The sequence below is a fragment of the Elephantulus edwardii genome, unplaced genomic scaffold (genome assembly GCF_000299155.1).
Source record: "Elephantulus edwardii isolate Elephantulus edwardi_28Jun2011 unplaced genomic scaffold, EleEdw1.0 scaffold00103, whole genome shotgun sequence".
NCBI lineage: Eukaryota > Metazoa > Chordata > Mammalia > Macroscelidea > Macroscelididae > Elephantulus > Elephantulus edwardii.
In genome coordinates this window covers 3,460,884-3,475,492 of record NW_006399853.1, presented here as the reverse complement: position 1 = coordinate 3,475,492, position 14,609 = coordinate 3,460,884, and the positions used below count along the sequence as shown (strand labels likewise).

The window sequence follows — 14,609 nt, the reverse complement described above, 5'->3', positions numbered from 1 at the left end:
CCAGCGCAAAGCACACCACGCTGCTAGGGTTCCTTGATAGATTCTATATATCATAATATAAACGTAACCTTCATAAGCAATGGGGCACGCTCACAATTGTGATACCCCCTCTGTTGCAATCATCTTTGCACTCCAATGGTTTGGAACCAAATCTGCAGTATTTGCGAGGTGTGCCTGGTCTGCTGTCTAACGAACTGCCCCAAATCCGTGATGTCGAGCAGGAGTTCTGCAGGACTGAAGTGGAGGGCAGCTTGCCTCAGCTCCACGCAGTGTTGCCTGGGCACCTTGACGAGGGTTGAGGGGCTGAAATGACCCCTGTCCCCTGCCTGGGCCTCACTTCTCCTCCCTGGACAGTCTCATCCAATGGTCTAGCCTGAGTTTACGTGGTAGCTGCTTTTCAAGGGGAGGAAAGAAGGAGCAGTGAGACCTCTTCAGGCTGAGTCCTAGAGTGTCACTTTGGCCATGTGCTTTTGGTCAGAACAAACCTCGTGGATAAACTGTACACATTACTGACAGGCACGTCGCCACGCACAGGAGGGGAGAAAGGCTGGTGGTCACCCTTCAGGTAGCGATGCCACAGAAATGGAAGTCTGTCCTTAGTGGACAGGGTCATGGGGAAGTGAGACTGGGGGAGAGAGAGAGAAAGAAGTATTTTTAAAAACAAGATCCTGTGTGGTATTGACCATGGGCTTCATAGGTAGGGCTTTGGGAACAAGGAACAAGATGAGGTTTAAGCTGAGACAGGAGATCCGTAAGGATGGAAACCATGGATATTGCAGGGGGAGATTCTAGGCAAAGGCACCAGACAGGAACAAGGTGCAGAGAGCAGGAAAGAGGTGACAGAGGGCAGGAGTGACCCTGGAAGGCCAGGTGGCCTATGAATCATAGGCACTTTTCTAGCCTGATAGCCCTGAGGTTGGCCTCTCGGCTCATGCAGTCCGAAGGCAGAAGTGGAGCCCTGACCTGCTGCTTTCTGGGCATGACTTTTATTAGATGGCCTTCACTCCAGTGCCTCCTGTCTACGTGTCACTGTTTGTCCCTGACTTGCTCTGAGACACTGTCACACACATAACACATTCACAGGTGGGCCTGTGGAAAGAAAAACCGCTCGTGGCTTCTGGGTCACACATCCACCTATGTGTTAGAGTAGAACTCTCCACCCCATAGGGTTTCCTATGACTGGATTTTTTGAAAGTAGACATACATAGTTTGGCCACGCATTGCAAGGATGGACCAGTCCTTGGAGAAAGACGTCATGCTTGGGAGGGTGGAGGGACAGCGTAGGAGAGGAAGACTCTATGAGGTGGATTGATTCAGTGACTGGTGTAATGGGGATAGGGGTTTCGGAGACAGTGAGATTGGCACAGGATAGAGCAGGGTTTAGGGCTATTGTACATAGGGTTGCCATGAGTCACAGGTAACTCAGCAACACATAACAACAACAGATTGCTAGGCTTGTCTCTCAAGGCACCTGCTGGGTAGACTCAAACCTCCACCCTTTTGAATAGTAGCCGAGTATGGTAACCATTTCACCACAGCGGACTCGCTGTTCTGATAAGTCACCTTCAGGGGCTACTGTGTATCCCAGTGCTGGAGGAACAGACAGGGGGCATGAGCATGGAGAAGAGACAGGGTTCCTTCCAGAGCGCCTCACTTTCCCAGGGAGAGGCTGAGATCCATCCACAACAGGCAGCTAGGTCCTAGAGAATGTTCACAGTCTGTGTTCACAGTGCTGACGCCTCCATGTGCCAGCATCAAGCGCTGACTCCAGGGAAGATAGGTCAAGTTTACAGGGATCACTGTCAGAAAAGGCTTCGCTTCCAGCCAGAGGAGTCAGGAGGCCACTGGTGTCCCCAGGGCCATTCAGAGCTGGGCAATGCAGGGCTATTTGTCTGTCTTGGCACCAGCATGAAAGGCCAGAGGTGGCAGCTGGTGGTACATTCTCTCCTGACCCCCTGGGATTTTACCTTTGGCCCTCACCTGACTGCCTCCCACTAAGAGGTCAGCAGGTTCCCCTCTCATCTCTCCTGGATTTGCTGCATCAGTCTTTACAAATGCGTTTACATACTTGAGTGCCCAAGGGAAAACAAAGTTGCTGTGGAGCAGACTCTGCCTTTCCGTGGTCACACTCATGTGGGTCAGTGGAAAACTGGGCTTCATAGGGTTTTCTGTCCCCAAAGAGCCACGGAGTGGAGTCCGACCTTCAGTTAGCTGAGAATGTTAACCACTTGCCCCACCTGGGGACTCCAGAATCCATGGTGAGGAATTTTAAACTCCTAGGACCAGGTTGTATCCATTACCAATGAAAACAGAATTCCTGGGTGGAGTCCTGTGTTAGGGGTTTTTAAAGATGCCCAGTGGTTGATCACAAAGTGTAGCAAAGCTGGGACCCACCGCCCAACACAGTTCCCCCTGATGTGTTCGGAGCATGGTGTTCTGGGATCTGAGAGAGAGGGGCGGGCTTACAAGGTTCAAGGTTCAGGGCTTACAAGGCAGACAGAGTTCAAGAGCTCAGCTGTGCAAAGCCAAGTGCGCAGTCATAGAGCCCCACCCCTGCCTCTGCTGGAGGGGTCCCAGTGGAGTATTACATTCCCCTCCTCTTTTCCCTTTTTCCCTGCACCTGGTGAGGTGTCTGAATCCTGGGAGACAGCTGACCACAGGAGATGAGCTCCAGGAGACGCTGGCTGGAGGGACAGCTGCTCTGTTAGGTGCACAGGGCTGTTGCTGCGTCCATTTTCCAGGGTGCTGTGAGGGTTCATAAGTCTGCACGACAGAAAGGCTGCCAAGCACATCCTTATCATTGGCTTTGATGACACCATGGGGGTGAGATGGGAGTTGCAGACCCGGGATCCCTTTCTTGACTCGGCCGGCAGCAGTGCCCAGAAATCTGTCTAAAGGTTCCCAAGTTGCCCAAGTCTTTTCTTTGAATGGGGCCCCCCTAGTTCAGCATCCCCTTGGGTGACTGTGACCCAGATGTGGCTCCTCTGTCTCCTAGTCAGCTTGGGCTTTCAGCCAGCTGCCAGTCTGAGACCTTTATTCTAAAATGCGTCCTTGCTAAGTCCTCAATGACCTCTCGCTAGGTTTCTAGTATATGCAGTAGCCCTGGGGTTTGGGCTGACTTTTGTCTGAGGGTCAACCTTAAAATCACCACCCAAGCTGTTTTCTGATGCTCTTTGGAGGAGAGTTCACCTCTGTCTTCCGCATCACTCCAGCCTCAGAGCCTCTGCTTTTACGGGGGCAGGAACCCTGCTTCTCCTCCTTTCTGCTCCCCAGACCACAGAGGGCCACACACTCCCCAGCTGCAACAAGGGTGGCACTAATGGCAGCCAGCTCTGCACCCCCCACACACCCCAGCAGCTTACTGTTCCAGCTCCCCATGGATTGATTGGTTTGCTTCCAGTGACAACAGTTGCTAGGAATTGGGTGGCAACAGAGGGGGCCATGACCTCTGTCCTGTTTTGCTGCTGGGCCCTGGGTGATCTCACTGTCCTCCTGGTCGTTCCTGCCAAGCCACACTCTCCACCTGTCCAGCCTTTCCAGGAGCATTCTGCCCCACCCCAGGGGTGTTCTGCCCCACCCCAGGGGAAGCCAGGCTGAGAATGTCTCTTGGGGTTGACATGACAACCAAGGAGGCTTGGCCTGGGGTGCCAGGAGACCTAACAGGGTGCCAGGAAGTCTGAGGTGCAGGAGCTGGCCCTGCCTTTAAGGAGAATGAACCCTGACTCATGCTCGGCTCCCTAGGGCAGGTCTCAGGGCCAGGTCGCCCTGCCCGGCCCTTCAGGGATGGTTGTCCACAGACAGGGCCGCTCCAGGCAGCATCCACGCAGCAGAAGGCTCACCCCAGTGCTGCTGCTCACGCTGCCCCCTCTCCTTCCAGGACCTGAAAGAGCTGGTGGAAAAGCTGGAAAAGAATGAGAGGAAGCTCAAGAAGCAGCTGAAGATCTACATGAAGAAGGTGCAGGACCTCGAAGGTAGGCTGAGTGTGTGGGGGAGCGTGTCTCAGGCACAGGGCATGCGGCCACACCTTGGGGGAGCCAGTCGGCTACTCCTTTCTGGAACTTTCTGGAACCGCACTGATTTCCTGTGAGAGATGCCCAGTTCAGCCATGTGATGGAATGACTCGGAAGCTAAACGCTTAAACATCCACAGTTTACCTGGTCTGGATGAAGATATTTGAGTCCTTAACTTGGAGAAATTCCTGCAGGGCAAAGGGATAGGAAACCAGAAAGGAAAAAAAAAAGCCACAGAGGGTTAAAATGGGGAGAGAAGACTTTTGGTATGAAAGAATGCTGCTATACAGACAGTAAAAAAAGAAAAAAATTGAAAGAAAAAGATAATTCATTCATATGCTGCTATGAAGTCAGTTGAGTCGTAGTCAGCTCAATGGTGCTTAACAACAGGAAGTCAGTTCCAACTCCTAGCAAGCCCATGCATGTCAGAGAAGAACCGTGTTCAGCCAGGATTTTAGTCTTCTTTAAAAGTAGATTGGCAGGCCTTTCTTCCAAGGCACTTTTGAGCAATATTGAATCTCAGATGCTCTGTTAGCAGCAGGTGCACTAACCGTTTGCACATCCAGGGGAGGGCCTGCTACATGACCCAGGTCCTCTGTCCCAGGGGAACCTCACTCCTTATTTATGAAGGGGAGACAAGAGGATGCAGCCAGGTCTGTGATAAACCCCTCAGTCAGGAACTCAGCACAGACAAGTCAGGAGGCATTGAGACACTCCCTGAGGACAGGAAGACCATCTCCTCTCCCTTCTCCCATCTGCTTGTGTTACTGAACGCAAGGGGTTCTTTCCATAGTCAATCATCAATAAGACAAATGGATTGCAATATCCATAAACACTTTATTACGCAGATCTAGGAGACAGTCACCTCCAAGACCACCTCCCTGTCTGGGAGTGGTCATTGGGTTTTATACTAGGGTAAAACACTAGCTCATTTAACAATACACTTTCAGTTAGTTTCTGCGTCTGAAAAGAACAGTTCACATTTAAGTATCAGTAATTCAGGAAGGGCACAGTTCTCTTCCTGGTAAACAGGCAAGGTTAAGATGCAATTTACGTATGACTGGAGAACCAGCCTCACCAGGATGTAGGATAGATGCATTTCCTCTTCTGGTAAGCACAGATCAAAATACTTTACATGACTAAAGACAGGAAACAGAATTCAAAGGCTAAGCAACTGGTTTTGCAGGCTGAAGAAAAAGAACTATAGTTTTATAATTGATACATATACAGAGAATTCTGAACTTATTAACCCCACCCTATCACTGTGTCCTCTCACCACCCTGCTCCTGCTTCACAGGGCCACCTATCTGCTTGAACCCTCCGGTCACCTGGCTCAGTGCTGCTCTTCAACCTTAGCCCCCTCCCAAGGCTCACACCCGCAGGGCTCAGGTCCCCTTTCACTCTGTCGTGGTGCCACCTGCTTGTCAATCATAGCTCTGACCACTGGTGACCTTTGGTCACTGTTCGATTGCTTTGCTATGTCCACCTGCTGCCCTCAGAGGGCAGGGCACCTTTCCGTTCAGCCTCAGGTCCCAGGCCCCCACAAGCACACCCCCCAGCATCTAGCTCTCCCCCCTGTGCCCCCTCCTCAAATGCATCTGCCCTCTGCACCCTGATGACCAGCCCTCTCTCTTGTCTCCCAGGCGAGGGCAGTAGCCTCCTGGTCTCTGCACACAGCGATGAGCTGAGCTCTGTGGCCACGGTCCCCTCTTCACCTGCAGGATGCAGGCCTGGCCCTCACGTGCCCTCCCTCCTCTTCCCCATTCAGCTGCCCAGGCGCTGGCCCAGAGTGAGAGGAGACCTGACGAGCTGACGAGGCAGGTCACCGTCCAGCGGAAGGAGAAAGACTTCCAGGGCATGCTGGAGTACCACCGGGAGGATGAGGCGCTTCTCATCAGGAACCTGGTGACAGGTAGGAGCCTCCGCAGCTTCCCAGGCCAGCGCTCCATGCACCTTTCTAGCCCCACCTCCGTCCCCACCGTTGTCATCCACGCCTTTTCCCCTATGCTGACACAACAGCATTCTATGCCTTCTCCCACTCCCACCTCTAACACTGCCCCACTGTCTCCCAACTCCTGTCTTCCACTCCCATCCCCCAAATCTGACACCACATCATGCCACCAACCCTCTGCCCCCACCTCTACCTCTGCCCTCCCCCACGGTCACTTCACCTGTCTTTCACCTCCCTTCTCTCTCTTCTGACACCACCCCACTGTGTGTCTTCGCTCCAATCCTCCACACACTGACACCTCCCCTTGGCCTCATCCCTCATCCCCAGCTTGCACCTCCCTTTCTTCCTTGCACCCATCATCCCAGGCTACTCTTCCTGACAGTGACCCACTGCTTTCCAAATGAAAACTGTCTTTTGCCGTGTGGACTGCACACCCAGGAGGGAGGCCCTTGCTCTCAGCATGACCTCTCCCCAGCAGTACCCAGCCTCCCTCTCCTGTGCTAAAACTCTCTGGGTGAGAGGGCATGTTGGCAGTGATGTCAGGTGATTCTCCAGGTATCCGTCCTACAGGGCCTCTGCTCAGCACAGCACCCTCCTCACAGCCCTCACCATCTCAGCAACGCTTTGGGTAGGAACTGCTACCATTTCTGTTTTACACATGAGGACAGTGCCCAGGTCACACAGCTGGTCCCCTGTGGATCAGGGATTCAAGTTCCCTATTTGTATAGTGCTTTCCGGAGTGTAAGTGCTATGTGACATGCACGTTAAATGTGGGCTCTGGAGTCAGAGGGCCTGGATTCAAACCCAGATCCTTTACCCCCAGCTGTGTGATGGTAGGCCTGCTCTTCACCCTCTCTGTGCCTCCAGATCCTTTTCTATGAAATGAGGATGACACTGCCATCAGCCCACAATTGTGAGCACTAAATGAGCCAGCACTTTGTTGCTTGAAGCCTGGCTCCTGGATCAGCAGCATCCACATTCCCCCAGGAGCTTCCCAGAATTCCCCTCCAGAAGTCCCCCTCCCTGGGTTGGCAGCTCTGGACACACCTGCTTCTAAGTCAGAGGGGAGCCCCCACCCTTCAGCAGCTCTTTCCTGCTGCTTAACTGGGGTGTGTCTGTCACATTTGCATGTTGCTCTGATTCTTGTAATTGTTATTGTAATCTGAGTGAAAGTTTACAGAGCAAATTGGTTTTCCTTTCCACCCATTGTCCCTAGTGGCATTTTTAATTGCAGTCCTTATTGTATAATAGCACTCTTCCCAGTCCCTCCCTGTATTTTCTGTTTCTGTTCATCCTTCTTGCCTATCCCTTTCTGATTTCAGTGCTTTATCTCTGGGGAAATGCTGCCCTTTGGATCCTGTGTGACTGGCTGTTCTAAGGGGTGTGTGCCTCACTCCATAGGCCTGTCATTTGGTTGACAGTTGAGTCACAAGGAATGATTTCAGTTGCAGATCTGAAGAAGGATTAAGGGCCATAGTCCACCAGTTTCTACAAGACCAGAGAGGTTTTTTTTAGGATTTTGAGGTTTGTAGTATCTCTCTCCTCCTCCATCAGGCAACTTCTCCTGTTACCCCTTCAGCAGTCAACAGTGGTAGTCGGGCACCATCTACTTCTTCTGGTCTCAGGGCTGTGGTAATTGAAGTGCGTGTGGTCATTGGTCCTTGGGACTAGTAGTCCTTGATTTTCCTTTATTCTTCTTTGTTCTGGGTAATAGTTGCACCTTAGACCCCTCATATAAGTGTACACTATTCACCAAAGTAGCATGAAGAGAATTCACTGTCTTTGTAGGCTGTCAGGTGGCCCAGACTTTTGTCTTGGAAATTCCGTGTGTATTTTGTCTGGCAGTTCCTTCTGGGGTCTGGCTTCTGAGTGCGGCTTCCTCCACTCCCTCCACTCTTTCTCACACCATCTGGCTCCAGCACTCCCACTCCTGTGCTCTGTATACACCCCAGTCCAACAAGCAGAGCTGGGAACAAGATTCTGAGCAGGGTGCTGTATAAAGCCAGGAGGGCCTGGCTCTCTGATCTCTGACCCTGAGCTACAGTTCTGTCATTTGTCAAATGGAGAGACTATACCAGCCCTGCTTACACCTCACATGAACCGCAGCTACAGCGAAAGTGCATGTTAAAACCCTCCTCAAATGTGAGTGGTGTGATGTTCATGTTTTCAAAAAAGTATGTCATCCACCCACTTTGCAGAACCCCACCTGACCTGAGGCAGGCACCCAGGATAGAGGGAGTGTGTTTGCTGATAGAAAGACTAAACTGTGGCTTCTCAGCTTGGGTGTGCAGTCACCTGCTGAAAACGGAGTATCCTGCTCTTTTGTGAAATCTTAATGTCCTCTGCAGTTGTCCAGTAATTAAATGTGATTTCAGTTCTGGTGCCACACTTCTTTAAACAAGCTGTGTCTTGTTCACATAATATTAAGAAGGAGCCTTTAATCTGTGGCAAATCAAACATGAGAGTTCACAGCATCCGAGTAAAAGAAGAACAAGCAGGCTCGCTGGACTCAGATGTCTGGTGGTTTCACAATGTCTCCTCCTGTGGGCCAGGAAAGCTCGTACCCAGCTCACCTGCTAACACACGACATCCAACCCTCTTCACTCTAGAATACGCCTCGCAAGGAAGCCTAGATCTTCCTGAACCCCGCTCAGATACTCAGCTGGTCACCGGAGGACAGAGGAAAATCAAACCCGAAGTCCCTGACTCCAAAGGGCTAACCTTTAGCTGTGAAAGGGGACAGAAGTCACTGTAGGACATCCCAAAGCCGTCTGCACGTGGGTCAGGCGGGAAGCCAGAAGCTGTAGGTTAAAAGTCAGAGTCTTAAAATGCAGCTTGCATTTTAAATATTGCTGACAGCGGTGCTGCAATCCCAAAGGCAAGTGGTTCGAACCCACCAGTTATTCCATGGGAGAAGGACGGACAGTCTCCCCTCGTGCAATGTACTGCCTCTGAAAATCCGCTGAAGGGTTAGCTGTGAGTCCGTTCCAACTCAGTGGCCAACAGCAACAACAGCTAAAGCCTTGGGCTAGTCCACAGCTACCTGCTGAGCCTATAAAGGGCCCAAATGTTAACCTGTCCCTGAGCGTTGACTGGAATGGTGGATTTGAGGGGACAGGACAACCCAGGTGCCAACAGGAGGTGCTGGCAGCATGCTTCCAACCCCCAGAAGGGCAGCCCTGGCAGGAAGTGTGAGGCTGCAAGTAGATGGGAGGTGACATGCCCTCAGTCTGCTCCATGGGCGGGGTTGGTGTGTGAGGCCTAGGCTGGAGGTGGGAGGGATGAGGACGCAAAGCTGGACGGTAGTGAGAATGTGCAGGGGGGCTTCGTGGCCCAGCAGTTCTTGCCCCAGCACCCCTCTCTCAGCCTTCCTCATCCCTTTGCACCAGGCTCCACCTCCTCTTTTGGGATTATTGCTTGAACTTGATTGCCTCCCACGCTTTCACCCCAGGGACCGGAGCCAGAACAAACTTCCCCGAGACAGAGGTGGGAGGGGCACAAGAGACCACTGGGGGAGTAGCAAGTGGGGTAGTCGCCACCCTGGACTGTAGCTGAGTTAGCACTGGCCACCCCCACCAGCGAGGCTGGAGCGAGGATGCCAGGCGGGGGCTCTGGAGAGTGAGGGCATGGCTGCTGCCAGCCCATGCCAACGAAGGCTGTGAGGTTATCTGCACACACGCTGCCAGGTATGTACCCGAACTAACAGCCAAGTAGGCTGGAGGTCACAGCAGCCCTCCCCCACCATGCTGACTCACTGTCTCAGCAAACACACACTGGATTCTCCTGGGGGCCGCCCCTGCATCGCACTGCTGAAGAACCCGTTGTGCCCATGGTGGGATGCAGAGATAGGCAAGAATTGGGAGTTCTCATCCTGGAGGAGAACCAGGCTTCCCTGCTCTTCCCCCTCTTGGCTGTGGACCGTGTAAACTGGAGCCAGTAGCTACTTGTACGTGCTTTCCCTCAGGCAGTAAGAATGAAGAAGTAAAAGCCCGTCTCTGTTGTTTGGGGTTTTTTGTTTTTAACATTTATTTTTTATTTATACTAGTTTATTTAGAAAATGTGAAACCTGTTTAAAAATTTACATATTTAACTACAGTTGACACAGAAAGGCTTTAACAGCGTCCAGCGGACTGAGAGAAGATATTACTAACGTATGTTGTGTGTTGTCAAGCCGTAACTGATCCACAGCTGAGCCTCCAGCGGGTTTTCAGAGGCTGTAAATGCACAAGAGGAGATTGCCCATCTTTCTCCTGTAGAGCAGCTGGTGGATTCAAACCGCGAGCCTTTGGGTTCATAGCACAATTCCTCACCACTAAGCTACAAGAGCTCCTTTTCAGTTAGTCCAGCATGTGAACAACGACACCACCAGGGCTCCTTATTACGACAGTGTGATGGTTGTGGTTGTTGTTGTGTACCATCAAGTTAGAACCAAACCAGAGCTGACCCTTAAGTGGGTTTTCAGAGGCAGTTAATCGCGCAGGAGAAGATTGCCCATCCTTATCCCTTGCAGCAGCTGGTGGACTTGAATTGTGTGCCTGTGGGATTGCAGCACAACCTCCTGCCACTAGACCACCAGAGCTCCCTTTATGACAGCCTATATAGTAAATTTGAAAATTTATAAAATTTAGGCTCCAGAAATCCTAACTGTAGACATTCCTTAGCAGCATAGTTTTATCTTGAGTTTTTAAATGATAGTTCCTGCACCTGTTGTCACTGGGGTCAGGAGGAATCTGTGTCTCTTAGGGCAGCTTCTTCCTGCCAGTCCTCAGCCCTCTGAGAGGCCTTTTCTTAGAAGAAAACTTCAAGAAAATACTGAAAGTATTGGTCCTCTTTTACAGGATTCTGAGATCCCTATGTGTCTCCTGTAAACTTAACTCTTACTTCTTGGTGTTGCTCCTGGCAGACCTGAAGCCACAGACCCTGTCCGGCACAGTGCCCTGTCTCCCTGCCTACATCCTGTTCATGTGCATCCGGCACGCCGACTACGTCAACGACGACCTCAGGGTGCACTCCTTGCTGACCGCCACCATCAACGGCATTAAGAAAGTCCTCAAGGTGAGTGTCCCAGTGGAAGGGTGTGCCGTGACCTCCTGTGCCTTCCCCATCTCTGGATTCTGCAGTGAATCGTTCTCCAAAGGCAAGGGATCTGAGGACAGAAGTACTCATCCGTGACAGTCCCCAGAGGAAGATGCTCGGGCTCAGAGATGGCAGGAAGCCCAGCAATCCCAGCTAGACCTCCAGCTAAGCCTCCAGGGACAGCTAGGTGCTCACAGATACCTTGAGAGGGGAGGAAATACGGGGCGAATTGTATTCAGTTCCACAACACATAGTAACAACAGGCTGATGACTCTCGAATTGATGTTTCCAGCCTTGACCTCTTTAATGAGCTCAGCCATCTTCATGTTTCTGCCCAAAGACCTAACAGATGCATCATCTCCAAAATTGTTTCTTTCACCACTAACCCACACCTACACCTCTCCCAGTCTCTACCTTTCATTTAATAGTACACCATTCTCTTGCTACTTGTTCAGTCAAAAACAATTTTAAAAAAGAACATTAGAAGCCTCACACTTTCCAATTTGAAAACTTACTACAAGTATTGGTGATGACCTAGAGGAAATGGAAACCTCCTACGTTGTCCCTAGGAATTAAACATGCTGCAGCCACCTTGGAAAGTGTATAAAAAAAGTTAAACACAGAGTTACCATCTGGCTCAGCATTTCCACACCTATCTGTGTTTCCAAGAGAAACAGAAACACATGTTCACACAAAAATATGTACACAAATGCTCATTGCAGTATTATTCATAACATCCAAAAAGTAGAAACAACACAGGTATCTATCATCTGATGAATGGATAAACAAAATGTGTTCTATCCACATACAGACTGGTAAGTCTATATATGTGGGCAAACATATTTTGTCTCTCCATTCATCACTTGATAGATGTGTAGACTGTTACACAGCCATAGAAAGGAAGGGAGAATTGGTACATACTGCAACACACATGAAGCTTGAAAACATTATGCTAAGTGAAAGATTATAGATACAGGAAGTCACATGTTGTGTGAGTCCAATTTATGTGAAAAGGTAAATCCATGGAAAGTAGACAGACAGTGGCCAGGAGAGGTGGATTGGGGTTAGTGCCAGTAGACACAGGGTTCCATTTAGGATTATCAGAAGAATTCTACAAAACCCTGTGGTGGGTTTTCCAAGTCTGTGAATCTCACTGGAGGAGAATGTCCACTATCTCCCTTAGAGCAGCACGTAGATTTGAACCAGCAGACAAGCGTGGCCTTTGGGTTAACAGTGCATCTCCCTACGGACTAGCCCACCTTGTTCTGGGATTAGATGATGGTCATGATAGTTGTGCAACTTGGTGGGTCTACTAATTACCACTAAGTTGGACACTTCAGAGAGTCTTACTGTAGAGTGCATGAGATGTATCTCAACACCAAAAGTAACCTGTCGTGGTCTCACATTGCAGGCTAGTGTCGGCTTCAAATTCTCTCCCGTGATGTGTGGGTACTACACTGACAGCTGGTTGCCTCTCCTGCCCTTTCTTCCATCCCTAGAATGTTCTAAACTTGTGCCTTTGCATCAGATTCCCTGTCCCCATCTCACCAGATGGACGCAGGACTGTCACCTCCTCAGCCTCTAAGGCTGACCTCAGTGTTACTTCCTCAGAGAAGCCTTCCTCATCAGTCGCTGGCCCCACCCTGGCTGCCATTCTCTGTTCTACTTCCTTGTGTATTTTCATCACAGCTGATACCACTCCCTTATCGTTTAAATAAAGACAGCACTTCGCTGACAGGGCATGAGCTCCCTGGGGTCATTGGGTTTTAGTGCAGAAGTGAGATCATGGCCCTTTAAGCTCTTTGACACCCTTTTCCATTCAGTTATGGTTTGTAATAGCTTTCTAGAAAGTTGAAGCCATTAGGACAATTGCCCTCCATTTAAATGGGATATCAGGATACTTCCCTGCCATGTTCTCTGACATGCATTATGATGGATAACTTAACTGAAAAGCTCAGGAAGCCAGGACCAGCTGGCCAAGTGGTTAGGCTAGCACCCTGGGCTGCTGGTATAGACCCTCCTGTGTGTCACTCAGCCCTGTGTCCTTTGCATATGTGAGGCAGTGACACCTAGGATCAGGGGACCTAAGAGAGGCTCTCTGTCCCGTCTCCAGTACTGAAGGAACAAGTCTCATGGCCTCTTGGCAGTGGGTGAGGGTCCTGTCCATTGGCGGTTTTGGTAAGAGCATGCTGGGTAAGAAGAGTAAGGAATGAGTAAAGAGAGGTACAGAGCGAGCTGGTCGCCAGGCGCCACCGTCTCCTCGCCTCTGAGCATCTCTCTTCGTTTCTGCAGAAGCACAATGACGACTTTGAGATGACATCGTTTTGGTTGTCTAACACCTGCCGCCTGCTCCACTGTTTGAAGCAGTACAGCGGGGACGAGGTGAGTGGTCAGGCTTCCCCGGTGAGAACGCCAGTTTGTCCCAGACACTGCCCTCTGCTGGGTCAAGTCTCCTTTCTCCTCCTCATCCTTTCTCTTCTCTCACTACCCGCCTTTCCGAAAGGCAAGACATAGTGGCAACCAGAGTCGTGGCCTGGAGTTTAGGAATTACTCCATCTTTTTTTTGTTTGTTTGTTTTTGTTTTTGTTTTTGTTTTTTTTTCTTTTTTTATTTATTTTTTTTTTAATTACTCCATCTTTTGTGCCAGAATGGCATTAACAGTCTCTCCTCCCGGCACAGTGAAAGGACTTGCCACACCAATCAGTCTTTATGTCTCTGGAATGTGGCTGCCTGCCTTTCCACAGAGTCAGAGCTTAGTTTGATCTTCAGCTTTTAGTATATAACTTTGTCATTGTGTAGCGTGGAGTCGAACCAACACTTAGCTGACCCTCAAGTGACTTTCCAGAGGCAGTTAACTGCATGGGAGGCAATTGCCAGTCCTTCTCCCACAGAGCAGCTGGTGGACTTGAACTGCGTGCCATCAGGATTACGGTGTAGCTTGTTGCCACTAGGCCAGCAGAGCTCATTGCCAAGTCACACTCATGTATGAGTCAAATTCGCCCTCTCCATCTTTTTTAATACCGAAGGGATTTTCACTGAAGTATTTTGGTCTTTGTAACTAAGTAGTTGTGACTTCTCAGCCATGTAGGGTTTTTACAATGCCTTCCAAATTCAAGGGTCATCACTAAGACCTCACAGCAGTGACAGGGACTCATGGGTCATTCTTAGAGACTTGGATAAGAACAAGGAGATTTCCTGAGGTGTCCAGAGCCTCAGGGCCACCTCAGCAGACCACGGTGTCTCTTACCATGTCCCTTCCTCTGCAGGGTTTCATGACTCAGAACACAGCCAAGCAGAATGAGCACTGTCTTAAGAACTTTGACCTCACAGAATACCGACAGGTGCTGAGTGACCTTTCCATTCAGATCTACCAGCAGCTCATTAAGATCGCGGAAGGCACATTGCAGCCGATGATAGGTAAGCCGACGACAGGTGTACCTCATCCATGCTGGGTCTGGCATCAGGCCTAGGCAAGCCGTGGTAAGTGCTGCCCCCACTTGTTATTGCAGTTCCAATGTGTTGATCTTGACTCATGTTGTTATTATGTGCTGTTGAATAGAGTACAACCCTAT

At 50.4% G+C, this 14,609-nt stretch overlaps 1 protein-coding gene across 1 annotated transcript in view; it reads left to right on the top strand.

Annotated features, from left to right (window-relative positions):
- MYO5B (myosin VB) overlaps nucleotides 1-14,609 on the top strand; it is a 224,013-nt gene that overhangs the window by 181,641 nt on the left and 27,763 nt on the right. The window contains exons 31-35 of the mRNA XM_006891707.1: nucleotides 3,878-3,971; nucleotides 5,779-5,922; nucleotides 10,865-11,016; nucleotides 13,330-13,419; nucleotides 14,304-14,454. Of these exons, the coding sequence (XP_006891769.1) occupies nucleotides 3,878-3,971; nucleotides 5,779-5,922; nucleotides 10,865-11,016; nucleotides 13,330-13,419; nucleotides 14,304-14,454 (631 nt within the window). The remainder of the gene's footprint in view (nucleotides 1-3,877; nucleotides 3,972-5,778; nucleotides 5,923-10,864; nucleotides 11,017-13,329; nucleotides 13,420-14,303; nucleotides 14,455-14,609) is intronic.